Source organism: Camelus bactrianus, chromosome 11 (genome assembly GCF_048773025.1).
Source record: "Camelus bactrianus isolate YW-2024 breed Bactrian camel chromosome 11, ASM4877302v1, whole genome shotgun sequence".
NCBI lineage: Eukaryota > Metazoa > Chordata > Mammalia > Artiodactyla > Camelidae > Camelus > Camelus bactrianus.
This window is the reverse complement of record NC_133549.1, coordinates 36,652,388-36,668,722: the sequence shown is the minus strand read 5'-3', so window position 1 is coordinate 36,668,722 and position 16,335 is coordinate 36,652,388. Positions and strand designations below refer to the sequence as shown.

At 42.0% G+C, this 16,335-nt stretch overlaps 1 protein-coding gene across 5 annotated transcripts in view; it reads right to left on the bottom strand.

Annotated features, from left to right (window-relative positions):
* SORCS1 (sortilin related VPS10 domain containing receptor 1) overlaps nt 1-16,335 on the bottom strand; it is a 468,886-nt gene that overhangs the window by 97,369 nt on the left and 355,182 nt on the right. For all 5 annotated transcript variants that reach the window (XM_074373660.1, XM_074373662.1, XM_074373663.1 and 2 more), the window contains exons 8-9: nt 14,085-14,174; nt 6,774-6,953 (exon numbers count right to left, since the gene is read on the bottom strand). In XM_074373660.1, the coding sequence (XP_074229761.1) occupies nt 6,774-6,953; nt 14,085-14,174 (270 nt within the window). The remainder of the gene's footprint in view (nt 1-6,773; nt 6,954-14,084; nt 14,175-16,335) is intronic.

The following is a 16,335-nucleotide window of genomic DNA, read 5'->3' as shown; positions in this document are numbered from 1 at the left end:
AAACCTCATTAGTTTATACCTGCTAATTGGGCATCTGGGATAACTTAGAGTTGGGCCAACTTTGCACTCTTTTGGAACAAGAAGTCTGTTAAGCAAGTAAGCGGTATAAATGAGTTGCTGGGAGGAATACTTTGAAACTCTTAGGAAAATAAGCCTCATGTGGGGCCACTGACAGAATCCAGACCACTTTCTTATGCATTGTTGAACCTCAACAAATGAGGAAGACACACATTTCCAGGAGGACTCTACCTCAGTAACATGCAATGGTATGTTAATTACAAATAATATTTAGTCATTCACTACACCAGCTCCATCAGGACTACTCACAAGGGAACCCCATACTGGTTTTGCATATGTTCCAGAGGCTGTTACATATTTAAATGACTAAACTGCCAATTCTTTAAAGATTAAATTTCATCAACCAGAATTTTCCCGCAGTCATACCTGTGTTCCCTCCACAGCAGACCCCAACATGACAGACGGCACTGTCTTAACCATTCAACACTCTAGAAATTGACAATACGGAGAGAAGGGATAAAAATATTACCTATTCTGGTCATTCCCCTGCCCATTTCCCCCCCGCCGTCCTCTCCCTTCTCTGGCCCAGGTGTCAGAGCAGGGTTAGGCGTGTTTAGAAGCTGGTTCATTTGATGTGTGGAAGCGGTGACTTTACTGGCCCCCAACTGCCTGGCATTATCAAATGCCATTTATAACTCATCTCTGGCAGCCTGGCCTTCAGCTTTATCTTGAGGAGTAAAAACTTGGCAAAGTTGAGGAAATGTGTGACAGTAGGGGACAGAGCTGGAGAAGGTCTGCTTATTTTCCTCTTTCCGCCAAGGGCCTTAATCCGTGAAAATCCCTTATTCTCCAATATCATATAAGCCAAAATACCATTTTGATTAGATTTTAAAATACGAAGTGTTAATAGTTCAAACCTTGAGACAACACAAAGCACATCAGTATACTCACTTGCTCACCCGAAGGATGGCATCTCAACATCCTACGCATCCTTCAAGGCCCAAGCCTTTATCCAGAAACGAGAACCTCTTCTTTATCTTGACTGACCCCACTCTTCTTCTCTGTCCCCTAATTCATCTCTCATAGAGAGGATACTCACACCTTGACTCTCACCAACCATGTAAGAACATCTGTCTTTCTGGAAACGTCTCTGGTGCTCCCTGTGCTCCCTACCACCCATGAATTCTTCCTTGTGTCATCTCTCACTCTGTGGTCTCCCACTCTTTTATAACCTTTGGTTATCATTCAATCCACCATATTCCTTCATGACAATTAGTAATTAGAAAGTCACTTTGTATCAGAAGCCCTATTTTTGTTTTGAATAACATAGGTAGTAAGAATTCTGCATGAGAAGACAGAACAATAACACTGCCCCTCGTTTATCGAGAACTTGAGAAGCGTCAGGGTCTACAGGAAATGCTTTGCCAGCATGAGCACATCAGGCTCTCCATGCGTCCTACGTGGTAGACTCATGAGTCCTCATTCCACACGTGCTACAACCAAAGTCTGGATGTGGCCAATCACTTGCCTAACGTCATTCCCTAGGGAACCTCAGGACCGAACTTCAAGTCAGTCTGTCTGCAGCCCCCACACTCCACCTTTTGGTCGTACCGTTTCTTCAAACTTCTCTCTCATCCTAGTGTATCCTGATAGAAATATCATATATAGATATCATACTTACAGGGAACTGTCTTTTATTTATTCTTCAGTACATGTACTCAATAATTGTTCAATTAATATTTTTTCAACACATAACTACTTCTCATGCATTCTTCTAAGCACCGGGAATATAGCACCTAGAATGTCTAAGTAACTATACATTCATCCAGCTTTTTTTTTTTTTTTTTGAGTTAGAATGTGCTAGGTACTGGGACTTAGATTTCTTTGACGATTTAAAGAAAAAACCCCAAATATCTGTTTTTGTTTGTTTGTCTGCTTGTTTTTTTAAACATTCACCTTTAGGTGCTGGGACTTAGACTGATTTAAAGAACCTCAGACACCTGGGGGTTTTTTGTTCATTGTTCTGTATTTAAAAAAAAAAATTTACCCCAGAGGGTGCTCTTCTGTCTCAATCTGTCCTACAACTCATATGAAAGCCAAATTGGGAAGACCCTTGCATAGGGGTTTTTGCTTATTTCTGCCTCTGATGCTGATTGGGAATGGATTCCTCCCACCCTCTCTGTCTCAGATTTAAGTGACAAATCTACAGTATCAAAATTTGAAGAGAATTAAAAAAAAAATGAATCAACTATGTGGCAAGAAAGAGACCGTATTTGTGACCATGACTTCCTCGGGCTTTGGAGCTAGGATGTTTTTCTGTTCTAAAAAGAGGATCCCAGCCAGGAGAATTAGATACGCAGCAGGGACCACGGGTATCTGTGCTATCAGGGAAGTCGAAGTGTTCTTTCCTTCCCTGTTGCCTTCATCAGGCAGTACTCACCTGCCCAGGGAGAGAGTAGCCTTAAATTATGAGCTGGTACATTCTGTGTCCTATAATAAATCTGTCCTGGATGGGAGAGCAATTTTTCTTCCTTACCTCTTACGTTGGATTGTAAGTCTTTCCCCAAGCATCAGAATGTAAGCTACAACAACAAAACTTCTAAGCTTTCTCTTTTAAAGAGACGAGAGGTACCATAACGTATGGAACACCCTGTGTGTAATGGAACACATGCTGGTCATTGGTTACGTCTTTCTTGATGCCCTCTGTGCCTCAATCATGTATGCATACATTCTGTGCTTTCTGAATTTATCAGCCAGGTGGCTACACCCAACACAACCCTTTCAGTGTGGCTGGGGTGAACTGTCATTGCCCATTAAGCCAAAGCGCTCTTCATCATCAGTAATTAATATCCCTTTCCCAGAGGAGAGACGATCTTGCCCAAAGCTGTCAGACTCCCTCTCATCATCCATGCCAGACGCATACACTAGGAATCACACGTCTCAGACACACTCATCACATCTCTTTTGCTCTGGCCACCATCGGGCATGCTGTCTTCTGTTTCCCATCGCACATGGTGCCACTGGAGAATGTGTGCTATTCAGGAATGACCAAATTTTAAGACACTTGTTTCTAAGATAGTGTTGCCCAAATACAACCACTAGACAAAACTGGCCTGATTGTACCTGTAACTGCAGGCTCAGGACTTGGGTCAGAAGATGGTGACTAGATCCAGAGAAATTACCTGCTGATTCTGTTTCTGTCAGCTCTTCCTCCCTTTTCTTCTTCCCGTCCATTTTCTTAGACTGCTAGATAAAGCCTAATACTCGTTATTGTGCATCTGTCTTAGGGTCGTTAACCAAATTAGGGTTATTAATCAAATAACAAGCCTAAATCCTGATCTTTCCTGAGACACAACATAGTTTCTAGTTAAGCATTTGCATACTCTAGGATTCAGGTCCTCATTCTGCCACTTACCAAGCTTTGTAACCTTGTAAAAAAGACTGCATTTTCTCTGCCTCTATTTACTTATGTTTGAAATAGGAGAGAAGAAAATCCCTGCATCATAAAGTTAATATATAGATTGAATAAGATAATTATGAAAGTTTTAAAATAAAGTATCTGGCACATAATGGTATCCTGAATACTAACTGCTTATTATGATCTTTCATCAATAAAAATCACCACCTTGTATTTTGCTCTGTATCCAACTTTCCTGCTCACAGGTCTTGACTCTTCAGAATGGAGTCCATGTTCAATGGCCAAGTCACATTAGGGGAAATTCTGAAATTGTGGTATTTCACAATTACAGAACCGCATAAGATGGGCCCTCGACTCTTGTCCCCGACATTTCCCTATCTCATCACATGCACACATATCATTCTGGTGTAGAGAACCTCATCTGCCATAAGGTTTCAAGATGTGGGTGAACAAAATGATTGATTTTAATGAGAATTGTGCTTCCCTCTGCATTTCCCACAAAGACTCACTGACAATGCGTGTCCTGATACGCAGGCTCATCACAGTCCACAGTTCGCCTCTGCTCACGTAGTGTAAGGGGCACACGAGAGCAGCAGGCACTTGACATGCAGAAGCGAAAGCAAGCACGTCGCCCTCCCGCCACCCCCGATGACAGCAGACGTGTGCGCCATGTATTCTACCTCTGTCACCCCCACCTTGCATATTGCTCCTCTCTCCTCCTTATTAACTCATCTATGGATTTTCTTACTTTCCATTTATCTCCAACCACTCAACATTCATTTCAATTCTACTGGGAAATTCATGCTGGATGGCTTTCAGCTTTCTGCGAGGCAGAACAATCAGATTGAAGGAACGTTTGTGCCAGGTTCTGTGTCCGCCAATATTCCTTCTACCTAGGTAATCAGCAGATACAGCACTGCCGTTCTGATCACATCAATTTCAATTCAAGTTACTGTGAACCGCCAGGCTAATAAAACAAAGACTCTTCTTCCCTGGCCCGGGATGTGGAATGCAGGGCATCTTTACATAATGTAGTCACACCACTGCTCAAAGTGATCATAATAAGAGCTAGCAGTTTCCCTACAGACAGTCAACTGCAAGAGAGACAAAGGGAAAACCTAAGGATAAACCAAAAAAATGGTTTGCCACATCCAGAGGTCACTCTGTTTCCTCTTCTCACTCCCTGTTAGTGATGTTTGAATTCAGAAAACCATTCATAAAAACAGTTGCAGATAACAGGACAGGGAAAAGTTATTCCTGTCCAAATCTGTCATCTTTTCCATCACCAAGGGACTAATTAAAACAGTCTCTATCTTGGCAGAAAACAAAATTATCCAGAGAAACTACTCCACATTGACTTGAAAAGAGGGGAGACGATAATCAGGAAGGAAAAATGCAACCTGAAAATCAGAAAATGTTTTCAAGAGAGCAAGGACAGAGCCTAGACCGGGGAGGCAAACTGAGTGATTAATCTGGGACAGCTGATTTGACTTTTACACAAAGCAAGATATTTCCATTGTAAGTGCTGGATCAAGGCAAGAGAACATATGGCATGTCAGCAAAACACACAAAGTTTAAATGTTTATAAGACATTTGCAAAAGAAGAAAGAAATGTGGCAGTTTACGCTTGTTTATAAGAAGACAATGAGTTGGTGTTAAAAGATGTCACACAGCCATGCTAATTGCAATAGGGGAAGAAGTACAGATACAAAATAGCAGAAATATGTTCATTGGACATTTACACATTTAAGACTGTAATGAGAGAACACTGTACTGGGGCTTAAACTCATTGGAATATAATATTAATTATGCTATCTGTAATTTGTTGAGTATCGCTGTATTTCATGCACTGTTCACAGTAGTTTAAGAGGATTAACTTCTTTAATCCTCAGATAAATCCTATCAAGTAGGTACCATGTTTATCTCCTTATTTTAAACAAGGAAACTCAGCCTCAGAAGGTGTTGGATTTGTCTCAAGAATACGTACGTGTGGTAGGGCCAGGATTTAAACTCAGCCAGCCTGACTCCAAAATGTAGACTCTACATCACAGTTTTATCCAACATGAATTTGAAATGAAATCACCAGAATATGTAAATGTTTTCCAGAATACATGTTCAGTGTGAGGCTGAGATGTATGATGCTATATTTATCTGGAACTTGGGCAGGAAATGAAAGGGAAGAAACTTGTGAGTGCAGAACAAAGTTTGCAGTGTGTTTTTCTAAATATATGCACACAAACTGTGCCCTATGCTAGTCTACTGTAATTGCCGTGACAAACACTTGAGCTCTGAGTTGGGCATACAGTTGTTAGCATGTCTTTATCCATACAGAGCCATTTAGATACGAAAAGAAAATTCCCAAGAACTCCTGAAGATGAAGGAATATAAACAGCATTAAAAGGAATTGCGCTTTTCGTGATACAAACAACCTCTGCTCTCCAGACTTATACTCAACCAAACGATAGCGTCATTACGACTGAACATATCTGAGCCAGCTTTGAGTTTTTCTGGATAGAATCTAGGTATATGATTGCACTTCCCAAATTCTGAATATGTTTTTTAACGGCTCATTACAACCCATTATAAACCCTTTACAGCACCAGCCTGACAAATGGCTAACATCCATCACCAAATAGCAGCTTTCTTTTCACGGGGCTGTGCTTTAAATGGCCATGGAAGTGTTGGTGTCTGCCATGAAAGCTAACTGATCCAGTGTCTGATTTTATTTTGAACCTTGGTCATTCTGAGAAACACAGGGTCAGAGTTTCCTTAGGGAAACCTGGTAAACTCTGCTTTGTGTTTCTGCACCCCTCTTTCAGGAAAAGAAAGACCTAGTAATCTAACCTTGCGCACTAGGCCTCTGAGAAGATGGAAATTAGCCAGCGGAGGTTACGTAGTCAGAAAGGTCTTTAAGTCCAAGCGAGTGTCTTCTGAAGCAAAGCGAAGACATCCCCTTGGTTCTTTCCTTAGAGAGACCTGAGGGAGCGCTGCCCACTGCCTCGACACTCTATTAGCCCTTTAAGACTATTTTCGAATTTCATACTAGGACCACACTTGTTCAAACTCTTTAATTATCTGACTGCCTCCCCAGACACTTCAAGGTCTCCGGGGCTTCATGGCCTGTGGACTTGGTCAGCAGAGAATCCCTCCCTGAGCTGTTTTGTGAACTGCAAATTAACCAATAAAAATGCTCTGCAACTCCCTCCTGTTCCCAAATGGAACAAGGCCACATATGGAGCCAGCAATTAAAATGGCTGAGGAAACAGCCAACGTTGGGCCCTCCACGGCCAGTCCCGGCCCTCTGGCGGCTCGAGACCGCACGTGCCTCGTGACATACCTCATAGAGGTCGATCATGATGTTGCCCTCGGGGCCTCGGCTGCTCTGGACATTCTCCAAGGCCAAGGTGAAGTAGACACCACGGGTGTCTGAGATGTAGAGGTTGTATGTGTCGTTCTGGTTCCATTCCTGAACCGCCGCAAACACTTGGTTCTCATCTGTGCTGATGACGTGCATGTCCTGAGGAGAGACCCAGGGAAGGGACAAGGAAGAAGAGTTTCGTAAGTTTGCCTGGCATGCGTCCAAAGAGCGTGGAGTCGGATGAGGGATCCCAGAATAGGCACCGAGGCGCTGTGAGGGAGGACAAGAGATTTTCCTTTTGCCTATTTGTGAAATAATAATCAGTTAAGCGTTAATCACTATTCCCTTTGTCACTTATGAGGTGAGGTAGTAAGGTCATGAGAAAATAGGACAGAGATGCTTGGCAGCTCAGTTATCATTTAACTGCCTCATTAAATAATTTGAAGAATGATTTCCCAAATACGTATGACTTTGGAGAATCAAGCAATTCTGATATATTTGCCAAGCACCAACACAGTACATGCTCAGAAGGCATATAAGGGGCAAATATGAGGAAATACTGGAGGAGCAGAGAGAAAACAGACAAGCCCTGCATCTCTCAGAGTGGTCCATAGACTAGCAACTGGCATCACCTATAAATCTGTTAGACACACAGAACTTCAAGCCTCACCTACTAAATAGAAATCTGTATTTTAATAAAGTCCATGGATGATTAATATTTACATTAAAGTTTGCAAAGCACTGCCCTAATGCTCAGCAAACCGCAGAAGCTCCAGAGGAAAAATGTTCATGTGAGAACCCCAGAGCACTCATTCTCAGGTTAATGGGTGTTCAAGGACTTAGATTATTGAAACCTCCACTCTGAAAAGTTCAGCAGGTAACCTTAAATAAAAGAAGGGAAAAACAGTCTGCATAATTCATGATGTATTCAGACTCTGGTTGTCCTAGAAAATAGTAAGAAGGCAGAGGTAATATGGAGGCAGTGAGCAGGCATCCCTGAGGTGGAGATTCTAAATCCTTTCTGCTCCCTACTCAAAACTTGGAGAAGTGAGTGCTCAGGGAGAAGCGGACACACACCAGAGTTTGCTGTCTCAGACCAAGGCCTGCCATCTCCTTTCAGGAATGCCAGCTCACTGCTCTTGGTAGCCTCCTTCCCCTCCTGCCAAGGTGGTACACACGAGCATCACTTTCAAAAACCAAAAGTCAAAACAAAACAAAAACAGAATTACTCAAAAGCATAAAGGTAGGACAGCCTGGAAAGATTCCTGGTGTTTCATAGCTTAGTGCCCAAATCTTTCCAGATAGATCACCCTCCATTCCTGAAAAGCTTCAGGAGATCTATCAGTCTTCCCTGGCAATAGTTCCGGGGCTGGAAAATTCTACCTAACTTCTCACCTAAATTTCTCATAATATATGCTCATGTTCTGTCATCAATCAAACAGCAACTCAGCTGTGACTCTGCTTTACAAACATAGGGACGAGTCCCTTAGTCCTGTTAAGCTTCGATCATAGTGAACTCATATGATCCCAGAAGGAAGAAGTGGTTATCCAAAGGGCTTCATATTCCTGACCCCTTCTCAGAACTTATCTGCCATACTCTAGAGTTTGATAAGGTTTTTGCAGAAAATAATCCAGAGTGGTGAGGTAAAAAATGACTCCAGCTCATGAATTCATTGTGGTCGATAATGCAAACCAAGGTCTGGTAGAAAAGTCGGCCATAGCTTATATCCTCCCAGTGCCTGTTTCCATTTCTCCTGGCAATTGTGGCTTCAAGTTCTTTGAAAACATCCTTATCCCTCTCAGACAAGTTTCCTCCCTGTACTCAGTCTTTGTTACTTTCTCCCACCCTCAGCACCAGAAGTGATTTCATAGGCCCAGCATTCAGAAAATTCAATTTCCCGATGATAGTGATTGGATCTGTGATGGGTATATAACCCAAGCAAAATCAATAAGATGTGATTCTAGAATTATTAGAATTATTAGAATCATGTCTTATTTGGATTAGTTTGTAAGCAGTCAGAGTAAAAATAAAGTCTAGATCTGATGGAGACATCTCTTGGAGGCAGAGGGTAAGGCAATCCTGAAAATACAGGCTTAAAAGGTAGAGAGAGATGGTCTGAATTCCATGACATTCTTTGAGTCTTTGAATGTGGACATCTAAGAAGCCTGCCTATCTGTAAACTTGCTTAGTAGGACAGTAAACAACATGGTTAAAAGAACGCTCTTTGAAAGCAAAACTACTTGAGTTCAAATCCTGGCTCTATACCTTAGCTGAGTGAACAGAACTTTATGCCTTAGAATCTCGACCTGCAAAACAGAGATAAGAGTGTGCCCTTCATGGACTTGTGAGGATTAAATCAGCTCGTAAGTGTTAAGCACTTAAAATAGTGCCTGGAACTTAGCATCTGCTCCATACTTGTGAGCTATTTTCAGTTACGTAAACACCTAAATCCCCTTTGTTGATTAAGCAAGGTTGGTTTGGCCTTTCTGTTCACTGTAAATATTAGGGTACTAACCAATATACTTAAAAAAAAAAGTGGTTTATTCAATTTATTTTTTTCTTCCTAATGGAGGGAATTAGCTGTGGGAGTCAGCCCAAGAGCTGTTCACCCACTGAGGCCCAAGCCTTCCGTGGCTCCCCATTTCCTATAGGGCAAAGATCAAAATCCTCACCCTAGCATTAGAACCCTCAAACAGCTCCTCCCAGTTCATGTTTCCTTCCTTGTCAGCAGGATGTAGCATCATCTCTGAATTCCAGTTACAATATTTCAACACTAGCCTGGTCCCTGTATAATTAATTACCACCTCAGTATCTTGGGAATAAATTAGTGCCCTGGTGAACCTTGGAGATCGGGGTCACGACAGACAACTCATTAAATGATCCTAGGGGCTAGAGTAAGTCATCTGTACTATCCCAGCTCACTCAAACCTTTCCCTGGTTGGTGTGAAACAGAAAACACAGATGTATCAAGTGTTTAAGTCACTTAGAGAACTAGTCACATAATAAAAACAGGTTAAAATGGTCATCTGTAGACAAGGGCCAAGGGCAGATCTCTTTCTCCACATAGTCTAATTACATTGACCAGACTGTTTAAAAATGATATTGATCTTAAATATTTTAGTTGAAATGTTTGACTACTGCAATGCCTTCTCTTCTTTTACTTCTTGCCTACCTACTTCTCTATCAGGAAAATATGTTATTTCTCCCCAAATGGCACTTTATATTGAAAGTCTTTACTGAGACACAAAACTTTAGGCCAAGAAGTGAACTTTGAGATCTTCCAGAGTGTTTCCCAATGTTTGTCCTGCAGGACATCCATTGTTGGATTTTAATAGATTTTTTTTAATGGGCCCTTTTGTAAAATGTTTTGATTAATGCTGAATTACACAGCTTTGCTGCTCACAGGACATCCTCGAGGCTTCAACATACCAGCAAGCTTCTCTACGTAGAATGCAGTTCATTTCTTTTTTAAACTTACTGATCATAGAACCAAGTCTTCATGAAGCACCTCTAAGCACATTTTATTAACACATCTGAGGAAGTGTTGGGAATCAAAGCTCTATAATTTGAAAAATGGTAAATAAATTAATAAAGAGAAAGAACCTGATAAACCAGCCCAAGGTTCAAAGCAAGTGAGTGACAGACTGAGGTCTGGAAACAAGGTCTCTTGCTGGGAGTCGAGCAGCCTTTCCACCACCCCCACCCCAGTTCACATCAGTCTTCTACCACCTGGACAACTAGATCCATACTAATAATAACATTACCTTGCTTTTATAGAGCATCTGTCCTCCAAAATGCTCAAAGCACTTTCATATGTATTGCCTCATTAATCTCACTTGAGTAGCTCAAAATAAGCTCCAAGTACGTGAAGGGAAGAACACTGTCACTAGGTCTCCCTGTCTCGAGGGTCTCATGCTCTTCATGGTAACAGTGGTGTTACAATCCCCCCTTCAGCGCCCTCTCCGGTGATCTGTACCGTTACGTTATCATTAAAGTAAAAAAAATTTTTTTTAAACACCACTCAGAGTAATCACGATCTTTCAGGACCTGATACAATGGCAGGGGATGATTAAAGAAAACTTGAGCATGAAAGTGCTGGTTTGTCTCAATTCCTTTGGTCGGTATGAAGCTTTGTTCCTTCCCAGACGCAGCAGCCCCACTTTGATACAGGCCGTGAAATATACGCACTTTGCCAGGATCACTCCACCCGAGCTGGGGCTTCGCTTTGAAGGCGTAATGGGACTGTAATAAGACATCTCATTGCCTTAAATAATAAACACCAGCTTGGACCAAATAATATATTCATTTGCTATAGTGGCTCCTATTTTTCCGGGGACAAGCTAAATTAATCACTGCAGACTTCAGATGAGACTGAGTAATGGGACATGCTCATCTGGGAAAGAGGGGGAGGGGACAGACAGCCGATTCAGGCTCAAAGTAAAACATTTCCTTCCAGATTGGCGAGACGCCACTGGGGGCAACTGTCAACAGAGATCTGTGTGATGGCTATGAACAAGCAATGCAAAGTATGCGTTTCCTAATACTCCAGCCGAGGCGCCAAAGAGGCTTCTTTGGTTTTCAGCTACCATGTCTAGGGCTGCTTAGGTCAGTGGGACTGTTTCTCTGGATACCCCTGGGTATATCAACATTTGTGGGGGCTGGGGGGCGCTGCTCCCTTTTAATAACAGAATCTATTAATTTATTTCAATAGTAGAAAAGTGTAATAGGAGGAACACCAGGTTGGGAGTCAGGAGCTTGAGTTCAAGCCTCAATTCTGAAGCAAACAGCATTTGGTTTGGCTGAAACTTATTCCATTCAAAAAGGACAGTCCCAAGAGTAAGCACGAGATGAGTGACTAGAATCTGCTGTTTCCTAACTTGGCTTCAATTCCCACATGCCTCTTGAACAGAAGCATCTTCCTGCACTGAGTATTAATTCCTTTTTTTTTAGAGGTGTAAATCTTGCAAGCCAACTATTTAATTTGTTGGTCAAAGAAATAGAAATTTATTCCAGTGCTCAAGGGGGAAAAAAAAAAAACCCAGCTCTGTTGGACTTACCCAGGTAACATGATCATCTCCCTCACAGACGTGCCTGAAAGATTATCAAGGGTCATTTTAACAACACTCAGTTTTCCTTTTATATACTGACTTTACCCAATTCACATCTAAGGCACAACCCCAATGTTGTGTTTGTCTTTTCCAAAAATATTTTAAGCCAAATCAAGAGCAAAGAGCATTTAAACTGATACAGGCACAGGCATATCATTCTGGGCAATTACCACTGTCGTTAGTCTCTCAGCAGCCGAAAACAGTAACTCCTAACACAGATATCATTCCTTGGAATTAATAGCATAATTTAATGTGCGTTACTGTCTCTAATGGGCTGAGGTCTACAGCTCACCTTTCACGCTGCTAGGGTCAGGGGCAGAGTGATGGCCAGGAAGGAGAATTCCGCCTGGAGAAGCCAGAGCCATTGGACACCACTGGCTCTCCTGGGAGAGGAGACCTGCAGTGCCTTAGGCTGTATCTATCATGGATTTCCTGGGCAGATAACTAGTGTTGGCGCAAGACAGCATGCTACAAAGTCATTGATAAAAATACAGGCAAAGAGTAATGAAAACTCAATCAAAAAAGTTATTCACATTCTCTGTTCAACCAAAGATTTCAAAGCTGAACTGTAACTATATTTAAACCTACCTTGTCCCCATCTTACAGCCACACACATCTCCCCTGTCCTATGATCAAGGCACATCTCTCCTGTCAGAATGGCTATATCAAAAAGTCTACAAACAACAAATGTTGGTAAGGATGTAGAGAAACGAGAACCTAGTACACTGTTGGTGGGATTGCAAATTGATGCAGCCACTATGGAAAACAATCTGGAGGTGCCTCAAAAAACTAAAAATAGAACTACCACGTGATCCAGCAATTCCACTGCTGGGTATATATCCAAAGAAAACAAAAACACTAATTCAAAAAGATACCCAAAGTTCATAGCAGTATTATTTATAACTGCCAAGGTATAGAGGCAACCTAAGTGCCTATCAGCAGATGAATGGATAAAGAAGATATGGAATATCAATGGCATATTATTCAGTCATTAAAAAGAATAAAATCTTGCCATTTGTGACAACATGGATGGACATAGGGAGTAATATGCTTAGTGAAATAAGTCAGACAGAGAAAGACAAATACTCTTGTTATCACTTATATGTGGAATCTAAAAAATAAAACAAGCAAATGTATATAACAAAACAGAAAAAGACTCACAGATACAGAGAACAAACTAGTGGTTACCAGTGAGGAAGAGGGAAGGGGCCGGGGTGAAACAGGGGTATAGGATTAAGAGACACAAATTAATATGTATAAAATAAATAAGTAACAAAGTTATACTGTATAGCACAGGGAAATATAGTCATTATTTTGTAATATCTTTAAGTGGAGTATAATCTATAAAAATATTGACTTACTGTGCTGTACACCTGAAGCTAATACAATATTATAAATCACTGTATGTCAATTGAAAAAGTTTAAAAAAGTAAAGACACCCCCATTTATGTTAAGGATTTCTGAGCACTTAAAACACATCACAGTGGTAACAAGACCTCAAATCCACAGCTTTGCGCTCCCAAGTCAGTTTCACTTCCACTAGGTGGCGCTCCATATTAACACAGTTCTTCAGTGTTCATGTGTTTATGAGACAGCCTGGGATGCCAGCAGTGGGGAGTCTAAAAACTTTTGTTGGCCACTATTTTCAAAGGAGTAAGTCTTTGGGAAAATCTAAAAAAATTAGCTGTGTTTCCAAACCCAAAGGACAATTGGTCTCATAAGTTCCACTGAGAGGAGAAGCAAAGGACGGACGTTATATAGCTGCATCACCTTTCTGTAATTAGTAACAACAAAATGGGGTATGAATGCATCATTCCTTTTGCACTGATACACCATGTATCCAAAGCACAGCTTCTGTCTTGCTAGAAAATCAATACATACCGCTTGAAAATCTTTACTATTGAAAAGCAAAAGCAAATCAGTTATCAGTTTAAACCCAGATGTTCCTGTAGCAAGAAATCCAGGTGAAGGGGTGGGGTGGGGGAAGGGACCACTGAAAGAGAAAGGAAGATAATGAGACTGGCAATTAAAAAGGGAAAGAAGTGAACTTGAGAAACAGAAATGGGGATGAAAAGAAAGAAAGGACCATGAGAGATGGAGAGGGTCCTTGGGAACGAGTGGAGGCAGGAACAGGCGAGTCAGAGTTAATACTGTAAATGGAGAAACTGGTGCAGGCCATACCTTGGGCAGAGCGTACTTGGGCAGCTTCATCTGGGCAAACGTGTTCCTTCGGTAGGACACGTAGTAATGTGGCCGTCCTCCTGATGTCAGCTGGAGGGAAAACACAGAGGTTGTCAGAGGAGCTCCCACAACAGCTACAGGTCATCGAAGGGCAGTGCTGAATGGAAGGGGGCAGCTGCCAACACAACAGCGTCGAGCACTACGGTGGGCAAGTGCAAAGAATTGGCATTCAGCTCAAAAACAACTTAGACGGTGTATGTGTGTTGCTCAAGTCCCAACTGAATCCACTGGACAAAAATACAATTCTTCAATCTGTACTGTGGCTCAGAAGCCAGGAAACATTTTTAGTTATTTTTCTTTTAAATGATACAAGCCTCAGGGTCCACTGGATCAATGTCCCTCAGCAGCTCAGCTGTCTAGCCCCAAGCCTGTGGCCACACACACGGGTTCCCCAAGCCAATCAGAAGGAAGTGGTCAGGGTCACAGTGGCAGAACTGGAGCCTCCCATCTTTGGGTGCTGAACTCCAGTTTGGTGCAGCCACGTTGATGGCTGTGAGCATGTCATTCCTACACACAGCAATGTTAGACAAAAAGCCAAGCCAGGGTCGTGGCTCCAAATCATTCCAGACCTGGGCTTCCCAGAAGAGAACTGTGGCCTCCCTCCCCCAGGTCTGTCCCGGACACAGCGCCCAGTGAACCCTGGGGTCTGAGGTGTGGGAGGAGCGGTGTGTTCTCCAACTCAGGGACGCACTGCCTATCTCTGTCTCCTTTGCAGCCATTCTTTCTTTCCCCAGCTTTACTGAGATATTATTGATACATAACATATGCAGGTTTAAAGTGTACAATATGATAATTTGAGATGTATATATTGTGAAATGATTGCCACGTATAAGGTTAGTTAACACCTCTATCCTTTCACTTAAGACTGTTTGCGTGTGTGTGTGTGTGTGCGGTGATAAAATTTCAGATCTAATCTCTTAACAGCTTTCAAGCATATCATACAGTACATTCACCATGCTGTATATTACACCCCCAGAACTTAATCATCTTATAGCTAGAAATGTACATCCTTTGACCAACCTCTCCCCATTTCCCTACCCCCTACCCTTAGAAACCACCATTCTACTCTCTGTTTCTATGAATTCGTGTTGCCACTCTTAACCCATATAAATATCTGGAGTCTGAATGTCAGCTGGAGTTGGCATACTCAGAATGTCAATAAATGCTCTGGGTGAATGCTCATCAGACACATACAGATGTGACTGGAACGTTCTCCTATTCACTATTACGTGGCCAGACCACCTCTTAGTCCAAGTGATGGGGTTACAGGATCGTGTTCATAGTGGCCAGGGCAGAAAATGTAGGAAACTCTAAATGCAGAATTGATCCTCATTTGTAAGTCATATATGTGGATTATAAACTGTTACTGGGAAACCGGAAGGGACCCTGGAGGCAACACTGATGGAGAAATGAGTTATAGAAAGAACTAACGTCTGTAACAATTTCCCATTTTAATGTCACTTGATAATTTGATGCTGAAGTCATCTGAATAACTCATTATTCGTTTTCCTGAAGAAAAAAGGTTGTGTGTGTGATTGTGAAATATTTTAAAAGCACCTAGGCTATTAAGTATTTTAAACATCTGCTTCCCAATACATGGGATTAAATATTGTAAATCATTATTTCTTATCCAAATAAATATAGTATTTCTGGAATGTGTCTCAATCATAGTAAAATTATATACATGTATATGAACTATTTAGCAATCGTACCTTTGTCACCTTTAACATGGAAAACATTAACTGAATTTTTAAATGCTTTGTCCAAACAAGTGTAATTTTTTCCTTAGGTGCTGAAAAGAAGCAAAGCATACCTGCTCCCTCTCTCTTCTGAGCACTCATGAGCCCTCAGCTTCTCAAATTGTTCCCCACTCTCTCTGGAGGTGAACAAACTGTCTGAATACAGCTCATCTAAATTCTCTCGATCTTAATCACAGTCTGGGTCTGACAATAATGGCTGATTACGCCCCACCTCCACCTGGTCTCTGCCTCCCACAGCTGCCTGTTACGGCCTGACTCTATTTTTAAGGCGGGCCCTAGGAGGAGGCTCTGTGGCTCACAGTTCTGACAAGAAGAGACTGACACATGTGCTGGGTCCTGCTGGTGACCCAAGGGAGCTTCTTTGGGAGGCAGCTGAAGAGAGTGACCTGGAGACAGCCCCAGTGCTCGAAGCAATGCCTCAAGGACCCCAC